The sequence below is a fragment of the Uloborus diversus genome, chromosome 7 (assembly GCF_026930045.1).
Source record: "Uloborus diversus isolate 005 chromosome 7, Udiv.v.3.1, whole genome shotgun sequence".
Taxonomy (NCBI): Eukaryota; Metazoa; Arthropoda; class Arachnida; order Araneae; family Uloboridae; genus Uloborus; species Uloborus diversus.
In genome coordinates, this window is record NC_072737.1 from 132,229,772 (window position 1) to 132,248,027 (window position 18,256).

Genomic DNA, 18,256 nt, shown 5'->3' on the forward strand with positions numbered 1-18,256 from the left:
TGTCCTTTTAGTAACTCGCCTTCCTACTGTATGGTATGCTCATCAAACTTATGAAAATTGTATATAACTACATGGATGCACTCAATATTTGAAAATCAATTCTTCATTCTGGTTGGAACAAGATGCAGGAAAGCTTTATTTGCTTTCCTTACAGTGTAATTTGGATGAAAGTACATATAGTACAGACAGTGACGCAGCGAAGGCAGGGGGGTTACCCCCCCCCCCCAGAAGCATTGGTTTAAACATAAATGCAAATTCTAATACAGTATTTTATGCATATGAAAGGGCTGTTTCGATCAAAAAAAAAAAAAAAAACCTTGAGAGGTATTTTTGATTAAAAAATCCCCTTTAGAAGGTATTTTGATCAAAAAAAAAAAAAACTTTGAGAATAATTCACACGTTTTGAGATTCTATTTTATTGATCCATGTATAAGCTACTCATTTAATGATACAAAACTGCTTTGAGAGCAGGTTGCTCTAAGTGAACTTTTAGTGAATGTGGGTAAATGATGTCTTGAACATATTCTATTCAATGCTCTACAAACTCAAAAAAGTTAAAATTATAAGTGGGATAATTGACAAATGAGGTCACGCTTTAAGGGGGGCAGAGGGCTCCTCGAATTTGTGAGATTTTCGGACATGGGAGTGGGTTCAAGGAGTAAGATTTGTGACATCACAAACTCTGGCTGAAAAAAATGCATTTTTTGCAAAAATACGTTTATGTACTTACATGTCATGTTGCATGTCATACTTATGACATGCAACACGAGGAGGGGTGTAGGATAAAGTGTAACACTTTTCGACAAAATATGGGAGGGGCCAAATGTGTTAAAAAAAAGTGACATCATTTATAGACCCCCCCCCCATGTTCTTTTTTCAGAAAATATGGTTCAGAACTTTATAAACAATTAAAAATAAGTTAATGGGGCACATTCAACTCTAAGAGAATTCAATGGAATCGAATACCTTCAATTGTATCTAACAATACATAGACAGAAATTTCCTTTGCCCCACCCATAAGAAGATTTCTCGCTACGCTACTAGTAAATAGAATTTGATCGAATCAAACGAAATCAAGTTAAATGAGCCCCAAAATTTAGAAATAAAAGAATTAGATTTTTCTTTGAACTTTTTCATTCCTCTCGAAGAATTATTGCACTTCGCATTTGCAAGCATTTTCTCTACGCTTATCTGATAGCTATTGATAATTTTCCAGGACGATCCGCTGTTCCGGTACAAGCTGTACCAGCCAAGCAGCAATATGCCATTCAAGTCTTTCGAATTCGAGTCCATCGATGATCACCTGCGAGCGGACGGACTTTACGGTTCGTCTCCTTATCGAAGCTCTCTGCAAATGGGGCGTGGTTCCACTTACCCTAGAAGGTCCTCCCTCACTGATATGAGGTTGCGTGCAGACGACATGGATCGTCTGCAGCTCAGAGAGACATCTGTGAACAGCCTGGGTGGTGCTGGCAAATCACAAGATCCAGCCCTGCGAAGATACAGCAGGGAATTAGCCAGGTACAAAATTTAAATGTTTTTTTTTTCTTTTCTCCCGATTCTTTTGAGAATATGATTAATCTTTAGACAGCTTAGTCCAAAATAATTCTGGATTCCAATACTTTAACAAAAATAAGTAGTTGTTTGAAAAATCAAAGTAAGTTAAAAAGTAAAAAATAAATAGCAATGTTAAAAAGCACAATGTGGAGATTAATGCAGACACGTATTTCGGGATTAGAAGGAAACCCTTTTTCAATGCAAAATAAGTGAGCTTATAGTTAGATGTCTTTTCATCCATAAGAATACTTATTTTGCATTGAAAAGGGGTTTCTTGTAACTCCGAAACACGTGTCTGCAGTGATCTGCAATTTGTGGAATTTAACAATATTATTTATTTTTCAAAAAGGCACTGATTCATCTTTAAAGTAAGTTAGTTCAATAACTGGTGTAACGCATTAAAAGAAGTGTACACAAAAGGGATAATTTGATTGGTGCAAGTAAGATAACTTCACTTGTAACTTTCGTTTTTGAATACGAAATTGAAAACTTATCAACATTTGTAATGAGATTTTATAGGTAAAAATATATTTCACAAGTTATACATCTCAAAAATAAAAGACTATATTCTCTTTTGTTGATGTGTTTCTAACTAAACTCGCGATAGATATATGAGTTTTTTTTTTTTTTTTTTTTTTTTTTTTAAGCTTTCAAAAGTTTTCTTGGAAGAATTTGCAGCTGTAACGTTCTTCCATACACTTTCAAAAAGAAAACTGCTAGAACATGTTGTGTTAGTCAACTGGATCGGGGAGTTCATTCACTGGGTTAATGCGTTTTTATCCATTTCAGAACCCTAAAAATCCTGAGACAGAACCGAAAAAATTCTCCCAATGAAAAAAAAAATACACATATCAGTAAAGTGCATTTACTGTCATGAACCAGTGCTAGATGTTAATAATGCTAAGAGTTTTTGAAAATAAAATTGCACTTTGATGCCCATTCACTGATCAGTCAATCCTTGAATTAATATTGGAATGATTGAACTTCAGAAATTTTATTGCGACAGAAAAATGCTTTTATGAATGTTGAATAGTTCAACTATAAAATACTCTCCAGCTACATGCACGAGGCTTGCATAAAACGTCTATGAAATCAACCATGGTCCAAACACTTTAACAGACTGACCGGTCGACAGGCACACATTTCATTCATTGCCTCCACACTTCTTTTTTTTTTTAACGTTTTAAAGTATTTAATTATTGAATATCCATTTAAATATTTTATTTAGTTTTCACTTTTTTTAAACAACGTTTTATGATATTTTAGGCCCCCTTTCCTGCTTTTTCTTTGCTTTTTTTTCAACTTGTACGAGAATGTGGGGTAAAAATAGGTTGTGGGATATTTTTTTTCTTTTCACCATGTAAATTTTTTTATCCTCGTACTCTTAAATTATTAATATTTTGAATTTATATTACTTTTAAAACTTTAGCCTACCGTAATGCAAAGTCTTAATTCTCCCTCAAAACTGATTTTCCCAGAAATTCCAGAAATCAATGTGCTAAACGTATTTTGAAGTATTGTGGAAATTCATAATATATATTAATTAATGTATTACAAACCACTTTTTTTTGGTTTCTATGCAAAAGAACAAATTTTTCTGAATTTATAAATCCAATCAATATTTCCTTTTTAAGTTTTTCAACAAATTATTCCTTTTAAATGACTTCTTAAAAAAACGCTTTTAATGAAACTTTCAATTTTTACTTGAAACAAGTGATATTAAAAATAAAAAAAAAATCAGAAAGAAGATATAAATTTAAAACTAAAACATTTTTTTTTATTTGAAACTAAAACATTTTTTTACAAAATAATATTGAGAAATGTTCCAGATAACTGGACATTGAATCCCAATTGAACCTTACCATCTAAGGAGAGGATATAATTTTTACATCTTCCCTTGAAATGTGATACAGTGTGCTGAAACGACCGGTTGTGCTTAGTTTTGGCTACATGCCAATAGCTAGTTTCCCTCGTGCTGGGTCGAATGTCAGTTTAGTACTCGTCTCGAATGTTGAACAGACGATCAATCGACATCTCGATACCACTAAGGAAGATGCGGTAAAGAGCAAATAAGGAAAAATATCACAGGTGTGTAGTTTTCTTCTTTTTCTTCCCTGAAAAGACATATTTAGCATAAATCAATTCTGAAAACGAATTTGCTGTGGGAACACATTTCACTTATCGAAGTACTACTTTCAAAATCTTATGCATCAGAAAGTCACTGCAAACTTTTTTTCCATTTCTACTATTAATTGACACTTACCCTTTGTATATTTATATAGCTTGTTCAAATTTTCAATCTTTAGTGAAATACTTTTTAAGTATCCGTTCAAGTTCAAATACATTTTTTTTAATTTATAGTGGATGACATTTAATGTTAGTAAAGCTTTTTTCAAACATAAATTTATTAATTAAATTCAATAAATTAATTTTAGTTTTATATGGGATATAATATTGTGGTTCTGTTATGTGGAAATGTATATTTATATCAATTGTAATAACTTAATAAAAAGTAACTTTTTTTATGTAAGTAAGCATTGACTTTTATTATTATTATTCTTACTTTTTTGTTTTTTAAAAAAAAAGTGTGTCTTCAAAAAAAAAAAAAAAAACTGAAGGAATCAAAAGATGATATCATTTCATAAGAAATGCTAATTATTTATTTGAAAAAAGATACGCATTAAATGTGTGAACAATAACTTAGTACTGATGCTTATTTGCATACTATTAAAGCAGATGAAATTTCGGTTAATGCAACTATTTCTATTTTGTATCAACCATAAAATTTTCCCATTGTGATGCATTTATTTTATTCTTAAATTCATGCTTCATTTATCGTAAGCAAGACGTAATCGTACAAACTATAAATTTGTTGTACTTTGTGGAAGTTAAAAAATTTATATATATGTTACATTAGGTATGTGTTTGTATTGTATACTCAAAGGAAATTATCTTTTGTATATAGTATTTTAGGGATTTCAAGCAATGTGCTTAGGAAATGCGCTTTGATATTTCCACTACGTATGTTATATGACATTATGACGTAGTATCATAAAACGTAACGCATCATTCGATGAATTATTCATCGTATTTTATCCAGAATTACAATGTCAGTCATGTGAACGACGATTCAGTGTGATTTTATAAAAATGTATAGTAAAAAAAGCAGTTACAATTTATGTTACAAATAAAGTAATAATTAAAATAGAATACTAAAGAAGTTTGAAGGTAGCTAGAGTAAATAGTTGCGACAAAGAAAAAATTTTCCGTCAATAAATTCGCAGTTAGGAGAAAAATTATTATGCATACTGAAAAACATTTTACATGCATTTCTTTTCTTTTCTTTTTTTTTTTTTTTTATTATAGAAAAATTTATATGAACCTTGTTGTTTCACTTATAAAACCAAATTTTCTTCTTAAAACTCTTTACTAACTACTTAATAATCTTTTAATGATAAGTGTGAAATTTAATTTTTCTTTATTCATTTGTCACTGCTCGTATTTCATACATATAAATATACCTATGTAATGTTTTATGTGTTTTTAAGCAACATGAAATAAATAACTTAGTTACAAGTATAAATTTCACAAGATTCACACACACACACACACAAACATAAAAAGACAAATCGAGGAATTCGAGGCTTCAACATAAAATTGAACTAATTCCAAGTATTCTAAAACTAGCGCGAACGCGAAATTGAGAAGCTGCTTCCCTTTATCTTACTTTCCCTGTGTTTAGCGTGCTTCAACAAAAAAGCCTGATTTACAGCTATGATTAAGGTGAGAAGTAATATGAATGATTGAAAAATAATCAAGTTCCGCAAGAGTTAACAATTATTATTCTTAGTTGTGATAAAAGTACAATTTAATTTTCTTTTACGCTATTTATTAGCTTTAGATTTAAGATGTCACTCATAATAAACGCATATTCTTCTTTTTTTGTTTTTGACTATTTCTGTGAATTAAATTACCATAATCCTCAGCGTATTTTATTTAAAATTATTTGAAACAATCATCTAAAAATAGACACTTTTAATAAGGATCGTTCACTAAAACTGTTTTAATAAGTTCAAATAATATTAATTAATTATCAAACTTCTCTAAACCATTGAACTGCTCTGTGTTTAACACGATATACAGCACCTCAAAATATACTTCAGCGTAGTTAGTTATTTTTAATATATTATGTTTTACTATTTGTCTTTATTAAAACAGAGGGGTTTAAATTACATCTTTGAATTTTTCGTTGCAAAAAAAAAAGCTTCGACTAACTTTTCTAACCGTACCAAAACAGCCACTGTGTCCAAGAATTTTAAGATTTAGATATATAAATTCATTCTAAGAGTTAAAATGTACAAAAAAATATTACATCTACACCGTTGCATACTTATTTATTATAGAAAATATTGATTTACATATTTGAATTTATATCATGTATAAATTCTAATACCTCTACGTCTCGCCATGTTTGGTTTTCTAATAGAACTAAAGTCTTTTAAAACTGAAATTATTCAGAGTGTTATATTGACTGCTTCTACAAATTTAATTTAATAAAGAAATATTACAAAATTCTTGTTTACCATTTAAAAAAGTAGTCTACTGTCTAAACATCGATTATATAGAAAGGCTAATATCCGGTTTATAGGCGGAAATGGACGTATCTATTAGTTTACAGGGGTGGTAGTTTGTTCGTTACAGTCGCTTTTGCCTCTTAATTATTTAGACGCACTTTTGCACAAATGACAATTCGTTCACGGCAACGATTCTTTTGAATTTAAATTATATTCGATCTATAGTCTACAAAAATTATTACATAATTTTGAACTTACGATTTTGTTTTTACATTTTCTGACGAAATGAAAAAAATTTTCTTTTTGTTGTTTACATAGAAACTCTGATTCCACTCTTTATCAACTTGGAAAATGCAATAAATTAATTACGCACTAGTGACATTATAAAACACGTTCATCAAAATCCCATCGCTATTTTCCCTTCTCCCCTGCTAGATTCAATCAGATGAAATCGTCTTAACTTGGCAGATTGCCAAATTACATGCAATCCGTGGTCAAACAGTATTTAGTTTGGCGTATTTTTGAATAATGATTCGTTATATTTTTGTAATACATTTCGTTATTTTTAGTTCATAGTTTCCTATGAAAATATTGTTCGGCGATATTCTGCTTATATTCATCATTTTACCGGGTTGCTTTGGTTAATACCACATTATTCTTACTTGGCTTAGTTTGTAAAAAAAAAAAAAAAAAAGACTGTAAGTTTTGTTTAAAATGAATTAGTTTTGGGACCTCATACGTTAATTAAACGTCCGATTTGCATGCAAGAATTTTACTCAGTGTAAACTGACGTCCTTTAGGCGTAATAAGTTATTTTGCACACCCCTCAAGAACCAAGTTCTTCTCATAGACATCTCTGAATAAGTAACAGTACATTTTTCGTCCTGTGAAATGTCCACAACGTGACCAAATAAAGTTACATTCTACTTTATATTACTACGGGTTTTTCAAGTTCAAAATAATGTAAACTAATTTAAAACTACGTCAATAGGATCGATATCTGTTTTTTTTTTTTTTTTTTAATTTTTTTTTTACTGATCTTCAAAGAAAAAATACAAAGAAAAGAGGTTGAGTAAATTATACCACCGTGAACAGGTAAACGGTAGTATGTATCTGTAGAAACGAGATTTTGTTTTATATTTGATGAAACATGCTTTGGACTCAATACTAACAGTAGAGAAATTTCGGAATTAGACGTTTTTTCACCCTTTTTCTTTAACGGAAATCAAATAGGCAAGCTTTTTCAGCACAGCGAACGTACAATAGATGTCAAAAATTCAAAAATTAAATAAATAAATAAATAAGAATACAAAATTTGCAATTACTTCTCTTTACCTGCCCACGGCCGTATAGTGCCTTAAACGATGTGTTATGAGAGTAGATTTAAACTATTTCTGTATGAACAATAACAATTAATCTGATTTCTGACTATGCATAGACCAGATGGCTTATTCATATACCAGAGCTTACGAATAAGTGCGTTAAAGGAAATGTCCAAAATCTTTTTTGAATGCTTTTTTTCCTTTTATTCTAAAGGGTGTTTTTTTTAGAGGTATAGAACTTTAAGTTGTAAAACAGTTTGATATATGTGTCATTTTGATAGCTGTCACTTGTTTTCTGTTCAGTTTGATTTGCCATTTCATCATGAATAGACAACAAGACGGTGCAACATGCCACACAGCCTTGTGTCACAATTGATTTATTGAAAGAAACTTTCGGTGAATAATTTCGTGTAATGGACCCATGAGTTGGCCTATTGGCCTGCAAGATCATGCGATTTAACACCGCTGGACTACTTTTTGTGGGGCTATGGGAAGTCTCTCGTCTACACCGATAAGCCACAAACAATTGACGTCTCTGAAGAGAACATTCGCCACCTTATCACTGACATACGGCCTCTATTGCTGCAAAAAATGAGAAAATTGGACATTCCAATTAGACTTTCTCCGATAGCCGAGGTGACCATATGCCAGAAATCATATTTAAATAAAAATGGCAAAGAGTCATCTTTCGAATAAAGCAACATTCATGGCAATCGAAACCATTTAACTGTGTTTTATTTGAACCTAAAGTTCTCTACCTCTAAATAAAACACCTTTTATATTCTTTGTAGAGAAGAAATATTAAACTGATTAAATGTACCAATGTTGCTTTATTGCGTTATATCATAAAATAAGTGTAGAGTATATAGTTTTATACAAACGTTTGAAAAATGTTTCAGTTCAGCTAAAACTTACGAAGTGCTATTGGATTACTTCCGTTTCGAAGATAAAATATACGGTAAATCATCACCAAAACAAAGATTCAATGACAATCTTAGCATAGATATATGAATAAAATGTTTCCAATTAGAGCCGTTTAAACCAGTTAAGTATAAAACGCGTAAGAAACTTCGTAACGTGCATGAACTTCTTCGTTTAAAATGAAATCCCCAAAAAAGAAAAATATTAAACTAGTTCTTTCAAACTGATAATTAAGAAGACTGCGCTCTTCAAAAAATAAAATATTTATGGTGACATCGAAAATGCTTTATCAACTTTTCTCAGAAGCTTTCTCGCCGTCAATTATGAAAGGATATTTAATTTTCGAAGCCTTTCAGAAAGCTTTTAGAAGTCCTTTATCCTCCATTTGTAAACGCTAAATGAGAACTTCAAGTCGCGACAGTCATTTTGTTCCATAACTGATAAAAAGAGAACATTTACTTTTGTGTTTGAATACATTGCTGCTTAAGTGGGGACGCTTATTTTATAAAATATTAAATGTTCAGGAGCTTTTAAGGTATTTTTTGTAGTGCCAGTATACTTACGAAAATATAAATTAATGCGAGATTTTTTTTTCTGATGAAATCACACGATAGATATACAAAAATATATTCTGCGGTCTAAAAAAACTTTGCCTATATATAAAGCCCTAGTCACCTCACCGCTCAACCAATAAGCCAAAATTTTAGTCATGGCTGTTTGTTTGAAGAAATGCACGGGAGATTCATGATTTTATGTTTCCAAATGAAAATAACTTATTGTATATGCAAAGCACTAGTCACCTTACCGCTCAACCGATAAACCGAAATTTAAGTCATGGCTGTTTGTTTGAAAGAGTGCGTAAGAGATTCATGTTTTTATGTTTCCAAATGAGGATATTAGAGCAATCATTGCATTATCTGGTAACTAAACGAGCTGATGTGTGCATCACATGACTTCCTTTTACTCCAATTTAATGTCATTTCCCCATTATTCGCTATTTTAATGTGATTCAATATTTATTCTCTAAATATCACCAACAATGGCCAAATTGAAACCAAAAAAAAAAAAAAAACTCCGCCAAATTTGTCGCCAAGTTGGCGACAAAACTTGGCGACCAAAAGACTGGCGATATATTGCCAAGTGTCCGACAAATTATAACGCCACTTGAGTTTACATCGAAATTAACAATGATTTCCCCCAAAAAAGGTGCAAAAGACCCCCTTAGGAACATCCGAAAGCAACCAAAAGGGGAGGTGCACAACTAGACCCCACTACGAGTCTATGTACCAAATTTCAACTTTCTAGGACATACCATTTTTGAGTTATGCGAGATACATACGCACATACGCACATACGCACATACACACATACGCACATACATACAGACGTCACGAGAAAAGTCGTTGTAATTACCTCGGTGATGGTCAAAATGGATATTTCGCGTGTCTATACATTCTTAGGCACTTTTCCGCATGTGGTCGAATCGAAAAAAAAACTCAACATTCATTTGGGGGTGAGCAAAATGGAAATTAAGGGCGATTTTTGAGTGAAAATTTTTTCGCGAATACAATACTTCCTTTTTTGTAAAAGGAAGTAAAAAGAATTAATCAGAAAATGTTTGTGAAATGGAAAAAAAATGAACATACTGGAAGTATGCATATTTTAATTCGAGAAAATTGTGGTTATTTATCTTATTTATTTATTAGTTTTTACGAAACCATGCAATAAATATACTATATTATTTTAATCTTCTTATTATTCATCATTTTTAATGGGCTACTCATGAAAAAAGAGTGCGTCAACATATTTTATTGTTTTTTTTTCCCTTGTGGTTTTTTTTTTTTTTTTCGTATTTTCAGTCAAAATCAATGCTGTTTTTTTTCCTTGTTTCAGTAAACCCTGAAGGTTGGGACAGTCCTTTATATACATTTGGGTCTTATGTTTGTGTCAGATTGTTTTTAAATGGATTTTTCATGCGCAGTTAACTTTCTATTATTATAATAATATTACGACATTTCGATTTTTAAAATCACAGAGGATTTTTTTCGTTATTTTTACCTAGTTATTTTCGATATCAAAAAGGACTTCTGATTATAGTCCCTAAGAAAATGTCAACATTTGGCTTACAAAGCGATTACGTGATGAAATTTACGACTTTACTAGAATTTTAACATAATTTCTAAAACGATAAAAATTTAATTTTTGCTACTGAAAAAAAAAAACAAGTTGAGAGTTTTATCTTTAATCTAAAATTATTTAAGTTACTTTTGTTTTGAAAGATTAAAAAAAAAAAAAAACCTTTCGAGAACTATAATAGCATAATTAAATTAAAGAAAATGTAAATGTCTCTATCAAAGTTCATCTTAAATTTTATCTTGACATGTTGTAATCAACTTTGCGAGAGAACTCAGGCTTCAGAACAGCACGTTAAAATTTGATTTCAGACTGTGGAAAAACATTTCTCAAACTTCTAAAATGGGATTTTTGATTAAATTTAATTTTCCACAGACGGCAATATTTAGACTTACTTCGAAACTAACTTTCTTGTTTATACTTTTCATATGTTACGCTATAATCGAATTGATGTACTCGTCACTAAAATTGGAAAAAGAATTTTATTTTAAAATTCTTTAATTGATTTCTTAGCATCATCCTCATGCATATAATATCGAATTCACTGATTGAGTAGCACTTCTGAAGTAATCAACAATGAATGAAATTAGCCCCACGGCATGATAATTTTAAAATATTTTTTTGGTAATGTTTGACATGCAGATTTTGATTTGGCTGCATTTACTTTGACAAGGCTGAACTGTATCCGGTAACTGAACTCTTTTACTGGTAAGACTGTTCTTTTAGGAGAAGGGAAAAAACGAAAAAGTAGTAAACAATGACGGCTATCTACTGGAGTTGAGGGAACATCCACTGGAATTAGGGTAAAAATTTCAACGATCAAAATATCACCAAACAGGAAATTGCTTCGTTCAAAGAAGCAAATTTCACCCGTCATACCTTGACGGGAGATTTTCTAGTTTATTATATTCCTTAAAAGGAGATGCTCTATATCAGAGATATTGAATGCTGTATAATTCAGGTTTTTTTTTTCATTGTAAAAAAAAATATATTTCACTTTTTATGCGTATAAACCAAGAAAGATTATTTTTTCCCAGAACCTGTAAGTTTACAAAGCTCTATATTAATAAGTCGAAACCTAAAAGTTTTAATTGGCTGTTCTTTAATGAAGCATGTAGCGTTAAAACAGACATTAAAAAGATTTAGGGAAATATGTTTTTGTAAAAACCTTTTTCATAACTTTTGACGTAAATTAGTAATATTTTATACTGATTTTTTTCCATTCGCGATTGGGGACTTACCATAGTTTTTCATATCACTAATTAAGTTTCTTTTATCCTTAAGTTTTCACAATTAGTGTCCTACCGGTGCAAAGGATAGTTTAAAATAAGTCTTTCTCAAGCTAAGCATTTCAAAGAGGGAAGGCATAGGTTGAATTCTATAAAAGCAATGAAAGAAAATAGTTAGAACGTACACTGGTGCTAAACGATATTATTTCCAATAAGTGTCTCAAAATTCCATTGCAGCAAGTTATATGATTTTTTTTTGTGGTAAATAGAATTGCCGTGACTAATTGAGCATTTATAGCTAAATTGGGGCAAAATGTTTCATTATTCGGTCTTTCAGTTCGGTTTTTTACTCTGTTGTCTTGAAACACTTTTTAATGCTTATTCCTCTCAAAATACGTTATCATTTTAACATAAAACTTGTTGATATAAAACTACTCGATTGGAAATCAAATTTTCCGGATATGGATTTTTTTTTTCCTTCGTAAAAAGCAGTTACAAAATGAAATATTTTTGTACTATGTATTTCAAGTTTTTTTTCCTGAAGCAGTCAAGAGACTGCTTATTGATCTCATTTTTACGAAGGTGTATCACTTTGCAACCGGCTGTAAAAAAGACACGTGATTTTTTAATTTCATTGAACACTCTTTTTAGTTTTATTAAAAACTATCGAAATAATCATAAAACCTCGGTTTTTATGTCGAAATTCATCTGAAATTCAGCGCTATTTTTCGTCGCAAATACTTTCACATTCTGTAAAGAGCTTCAAGGTTTTGGAGAAAATACCATCTTCCAAACTTCGGAACAAGAAAATGCGCTATTAATGTTAGAGAAGTCTGAAACTTCTACTTATAAAATTCGAGTCGAACATTAAACAGTTATGTTACAGTTTATAGCTAAACGTATACCTGATCAATTTATGAGCGCCAGTCTCAGAATAATAGCATGAACTTAAATAATTATAGTGCAGCTCTGGTTAGTTGAGCTGTGACCTTGACTCTGTTTACCTGTTTTAAGGAAGTTTAGTAAAAAAAAGACGTGTTATTGGCTTGGATTTTAGCTGGAATATTTTTGAAAAACTACAAAGAAAGTTTCTCAACTCAACTTAGCGCCAATTACCCTTTCTTTTTTCCGAAACAAAGGCAAATATTGTCAGAGTTGGAGCTCAACTTCTCAAACCTCACAGTACGTCTTTTTGAAAAAAAAAACAACCTTCCATTTTATTTTCAGAGCAAGTAAAGATGCCAGATACTAAGTTTTTATTTCATAAACATATCGCGTGCGTACATGGTTTCCAATTGTTCGATCCAATACCTCATAAATTTTCAAGCTTTTACACTATCTGACCACGGATTGTATGGAAAGGCAAACATCCTGTTTACAGCCGGAAATGGATGCACCTATTAGTTTTCAGGGATGCCAACTTTTTTAGATTACTGACAGCCTCTAAATTAAGCAGAGTCTCATTTAAATGAGCGGAACACGAGCGCCGAATTTTGACTTTTCCCCCTCATTCAGATAGACTTGTCTTAAGCGCTTATCACACGATCCAACATGAGACAAGTCCAAGCAACGCTGAAGTTCGAGCTATCCTCTATACCAGCCAACACTGGCAGAGCTCAGACTTGTTTCTAAACCATGACGTCATCGTTACTATTGTGGGTTGCCGTAAAAGTTCGGATCGTCTGCTCTCAAAACAAATACTTGGTTTGCTAAAATAAGTTTTTATCTCTTCATGCGGGCTTTTTTTTACTTGTTTCATCGCCGATAGTTTTAGTAAATAATGTTTGAAAAAAAGGACTTTATTTTGATACATTTTTTTTTTGTTCCGTATGCTATTTTTTTACTTCCTTTTTTCAATAAAAATCTTGTCATTGTTCACTTTCAAGTAAAAAAAGGTGCTAAATTTTAACTGCATAAAAATTGTCTTTTTTGTCTTCATTTGTTTGGTTATTAATTTTTCCCTATGCAGATTCAAAATAATGCCTTATGAAAAATGGCTTTTATAATTTAGTTCCATGATTTTTTTTTCACCTCGTTTGTGCGCAGAAATGCAGAAGAAATTTATTGAATTTAAAATTTTCCTAAAAAAGTGCTATTAATGTAGGTTTAATTAACTAAAGACTAACAGCTGAAGTAAATTAATTTTATATCAATTTTATAATAACAAAAAGGCTTTTTTTCCCACAGAATACATTTAGAAATCTGCTGCCCCCCTCCCCCCCACACACACATAACTTTTAAGTGAATAGTCAGATTTGAACAAACTTTCTGTTTGAAAAATTTCAGCGAGCACACCTCATTTCCAGATTTTACTTTTTGATTTGAAATATATTTTGTTCCATTTTTTACGCATTAAAGGAATGTAACATTAGCCTCTAAGGGAAAATTTAAGGCAAAGATAAATCCCTAACTTAAAGGTGAATTTGCTTCAAACAAACAGTAGGAAAATGTTCTTGGTGATGAACATGTATATAGAAAAGGTATTTGTCAATTTAACTATTTTAAAAGTATTTTTTGAACAACTGAAAATTTTTTAACATTCAGAATGACAGAAAACATTATTTTTTATCACCTAAAAAAAATTAAGGGGGGGGGGGATTTGTGCAGATTTTGAATACATTCTCAATTTTTGGTATCAAGGAATAGATAAAAAAGCTATCACTAAAATTGAAATGCCATATCTCGTAGACCTGAATATTGACACAAGAGATAAACATGACTGAACCAAAATGAAAGGAATATGAAATGCAAATGGTTTTACTAATGCTGCGGAATTGAAGGGAAATGCCTAGCTACCAATTCTGACTCCCGTACCATACAATTAGTCGTAATCCGACTCCCCAGCTGTGGCAGAAATTCCTTATTTTCATCCCTTTTGTCTTACTTTATTGAGTACCGGTACTGGCACGGCTTTGCCAGTAGTAAAAAAATAAAAGGTGGTTTGGTTTGCCTGTATATTTACAAATAATGGATGATGAATTTCTTGCCAATTTGCTGTGTTCATTTGCTCTCAAATGTTACGGTTCCATGTTATGATAAATTGGAAATTTATTTGTCCAGGTTATGATAATTTCCTTGGTAAAATATTCTTAACATTGGAATAGTAAAAGAACAAAATGGAATTTTTGAAAAATTTCTTCGAGGTGCTCACCCCTATGCTACAAACTAATTCTGCGCCAAATTTCATAAAAATCAGCCGAGCGGTCTAGGCGCTATGCGCGTAACAGACGTACAGAGATCCAGAGACAGACACAGACTTTCATCTTTATTATTAGTAAAAGATTATTTTTTCCCTATTCAGGTCAAAAATTTTACAAAATGAAAAAGTTTAAATTACTAATTCAATGATTTTCTTGCTCCATGCTTGTACACAGAATTTTTTGAAAACATTTTTGGTCCTCTGACACCTGTATCCCAAAACTAATTGTACTCTGACACCAGTACGTAGTGTTTTCAACCCTAATACTACCCTAATATTAATATCTGTACCTCAGGTCAGAACAACGTAAGTCATATAATTGTAACTTTAGAGGCGAGAGGAAAAACTTTTGTCTGCCGCATGCAAAATATTGAACATGCGCTCAACACAGACACAAATGCCTACATACACACACACGAACTCCTACACACACAGCACTGCATACACAACACGCACACACATGCATACATACATATATACACGCACCCACATACATGCGCCTACACAAACACACGCGCATTCATACACACACACGCTCGTGATTGCGAAAAACATAATTTGAATTCAAGATGCCAAAAATTCAAATTAATATAATTTTTTTTTAGACTTGCATTCACATGGCTCGATGCGGAATGAATAGGATTCTACGTACAATATAATAATGAACGAATTGAAAATCACAATTTTTGGACTTACATCAGTCTGGCTCTGAGGTATAGATATTATGGAAGAGGTATGGAAAGTGTTCACATAAGCAGGAAGATGTTATATTCACAAGTAAATCCATTTTATCTACCTTACAGCTGACTTTCAAAAGAAGTTGATTCAATTTAAAAAATTATGTCATAAATTCACTTGCATGTTCATATAATGGTTTGCAACAGCTAAGTTTAGCTCCATAATTAGTTTAAAATATGTTTTTACAAGGAAAGGACATATTGGTAAAATTATATACAACACCCGCTAAAACAAAGATTATGTCACCAAGAGGTAGGACTGGTACTGTCATATTTTGAGAATTTTAAATATTTTTTGCTTGAGGTTATCTTACTAAAACATGCCATGTACACATGTGACCCATGTTCAAATGTGCCCCTTTTTCCCCTACATAGTCATAAAAAATGCAAATTAACATCTAAAATACATCATTAAGAGTTGTGCTAAAAATGTTTATTTTTTAAAAAAGAAATTAATAAACTCATAATTAAAAAATCAACTTTAAGAAATCTTACTGTGTTCAAAAAATTCAGGTAGAGTCTTAAAAAATGCAAATTATTATCTTAACTACTAAAGGCAAAACTTGATGAAGGAAACATGAAAAGTTATTACATCATCCCATTTAATTGAAAATTTTTCCATCAAACCCTACTTCATACCGGATAATCCCCACATATATACCGGATAACCCCCATATCAATATCAGATTAACTACTGGATATCCTGCAAAAATCTATCAGATATCCCGTACGGTGTGGGCTGGCTGGATCAGATACCGGATTGTTAAAAAAAATAACCGGAAACCGAATAGTTCCCAAATAATTGGTGCAACATTGTTAACATATTCGCAAAGTAATGATATGAACAGCAAGTACACCAAATTGAATAACAATGTTTATTTTAAATATAAAAACTATAGCAAATGTTCCAATCATGCTTTACTCAGGTAAAGAACTATTCGTTAAAAAAATAGCATAAACTATAATAAAAGAACAGAATAAAAAAATACTATGAAATCGTAATAAAAATTGGTAGAGGGAAGTATTTCAAAGTAATGATGCTTGGGTTCAAATCTTCATTTCTTCTTGGTTAAATGCAATGAATTCTCTTCAAATGGGAAAAACTTGGTTTTTTTTTCTTGAATTAAAACATAGCCATCACCAACTGAACTATTACAATTGTAAATGCCTCAGTGACTTGTGGTTTTCTTCAATTACTTTGGCACCGGAACTCAAAGGATGAAAAGATTAACCAGCAAGTTAACCAATATGACAGATAATTTAATTTATTTAACCTGTCAATATCGACAAACCAGCTAGCGTTTAATGGTAAGATTTCACTAAAAGGTCTTTCTCATATCCTTCTTCATTCATTTGCACAGATGAATGGCTGAAAGGGATCCTTGTAACTGAGAAGCAAAAATTATGTACAGCTCTCTTACAAAATGATTCAGAAACTCACTTTTAAATCATGATAAAGCAATAACATAGATTAATTTTAATTTTTTTTAACACTAAAAGCAAGACAAAATGATAATTATTTGCAAGCAGGATTAATACTGATTTATTAGCACTGCAAAATGAAAAGTTGTTTTTGAATCTTATGAAATTAAGAATTTCTCACTATTCTAGAACACCTAAAAAACTATTTTACAAACATTTAATATAAAAATTATGTATCAAGCATCAGCCTACTTTTTATATGATACTGTTTTATGTAAACAGTTTTACATTTCGCACATACGCACTATGAGAAATAATACGGCAAATAATCAAATTAAGATTATTGTTATTTTCTCCAGTAATTTGACAAGGATTCAGTAAAATGTAAACAATCATTTGGCGTCGATATGTACCGGTACTGTCGCCAATGTACCTTTAACCAAAACTACGAATTAATGTAAGAATTAGCCAAATTTACAGGCGAAATTTCAGCACGAACAACAATAAAACTAAAGGTATCACAGCATTTAAGATTTTTCTTTCACGCACTATATCAAGCAAATAAATAAACATCGAAAAGGATATCTTTACCGTATGTAAGGAGTATGCATGCTTTCTGCAATCGCTGATTAATCAATTCCTTGAAAATACTCCCTCATTAACCATATCCTATATTCATGCAGTACAAGGGACTTTTAACATCCCATAGACATTTTTTCTCGCTAATAAAGTCCATTATTTAATAAATTTCTTAGTCATCTACTTCGGATTCAAGCAGTCAGCCATGTTGGATTTGCCCGTGCACTCAGATGCTTTCCTATTGGTCGAAAGACCAACTCTACCCAACTTTATTGCTCGGAAGCTATAATCTTGGACTAAAGGCGGACAATAGAAATGATGACGTCTCACTTGGCCGAAGCATCTGAGGTATATTGGACTAGTCCGGTATTGGATGGAATAGGGTGAAAAGTTGCATCGTGTGATAAGCGCTTTAATTGGATGTTTGACAATTCCATACAATCCGTCGTTGGACTGTAAACATATCACGGGCACTCATTATTGAAAAATTTCTAAATCCTTTTAAACCTAAATCAACTTCCCCCACTGCTTGTAAACTATTTATATTGTTATTTTGCATTATTCAGTATGAGTTAAATTCCAC

At 31.4% G+C, this 18,256-nt stretch overlaps 1 protein-coding gene across 1 annotated transcript in view; it reads left to right on the plus strand.

Annotated features, from left to right (window-relative positions):
• The window catches only part of LOC129226627 (uncharacterized), a 351,739-nt gene that overhangs the window by 225,036 nt on the left and 108,447 nt on the right, over positions 1 to 18,256 (plus strand). Inside the window, exon 13 of the mRNA XM_054861257.1 lies at positions 1,217 to 1,521. Coding sequence (XP_054717232.1) covers positions 1,217 to 1,521 — 305 coding nt within the window. The remainder of the gene's footprint in view (positions 1 to 1,216; positions 1,522 to 18,256) is intronic.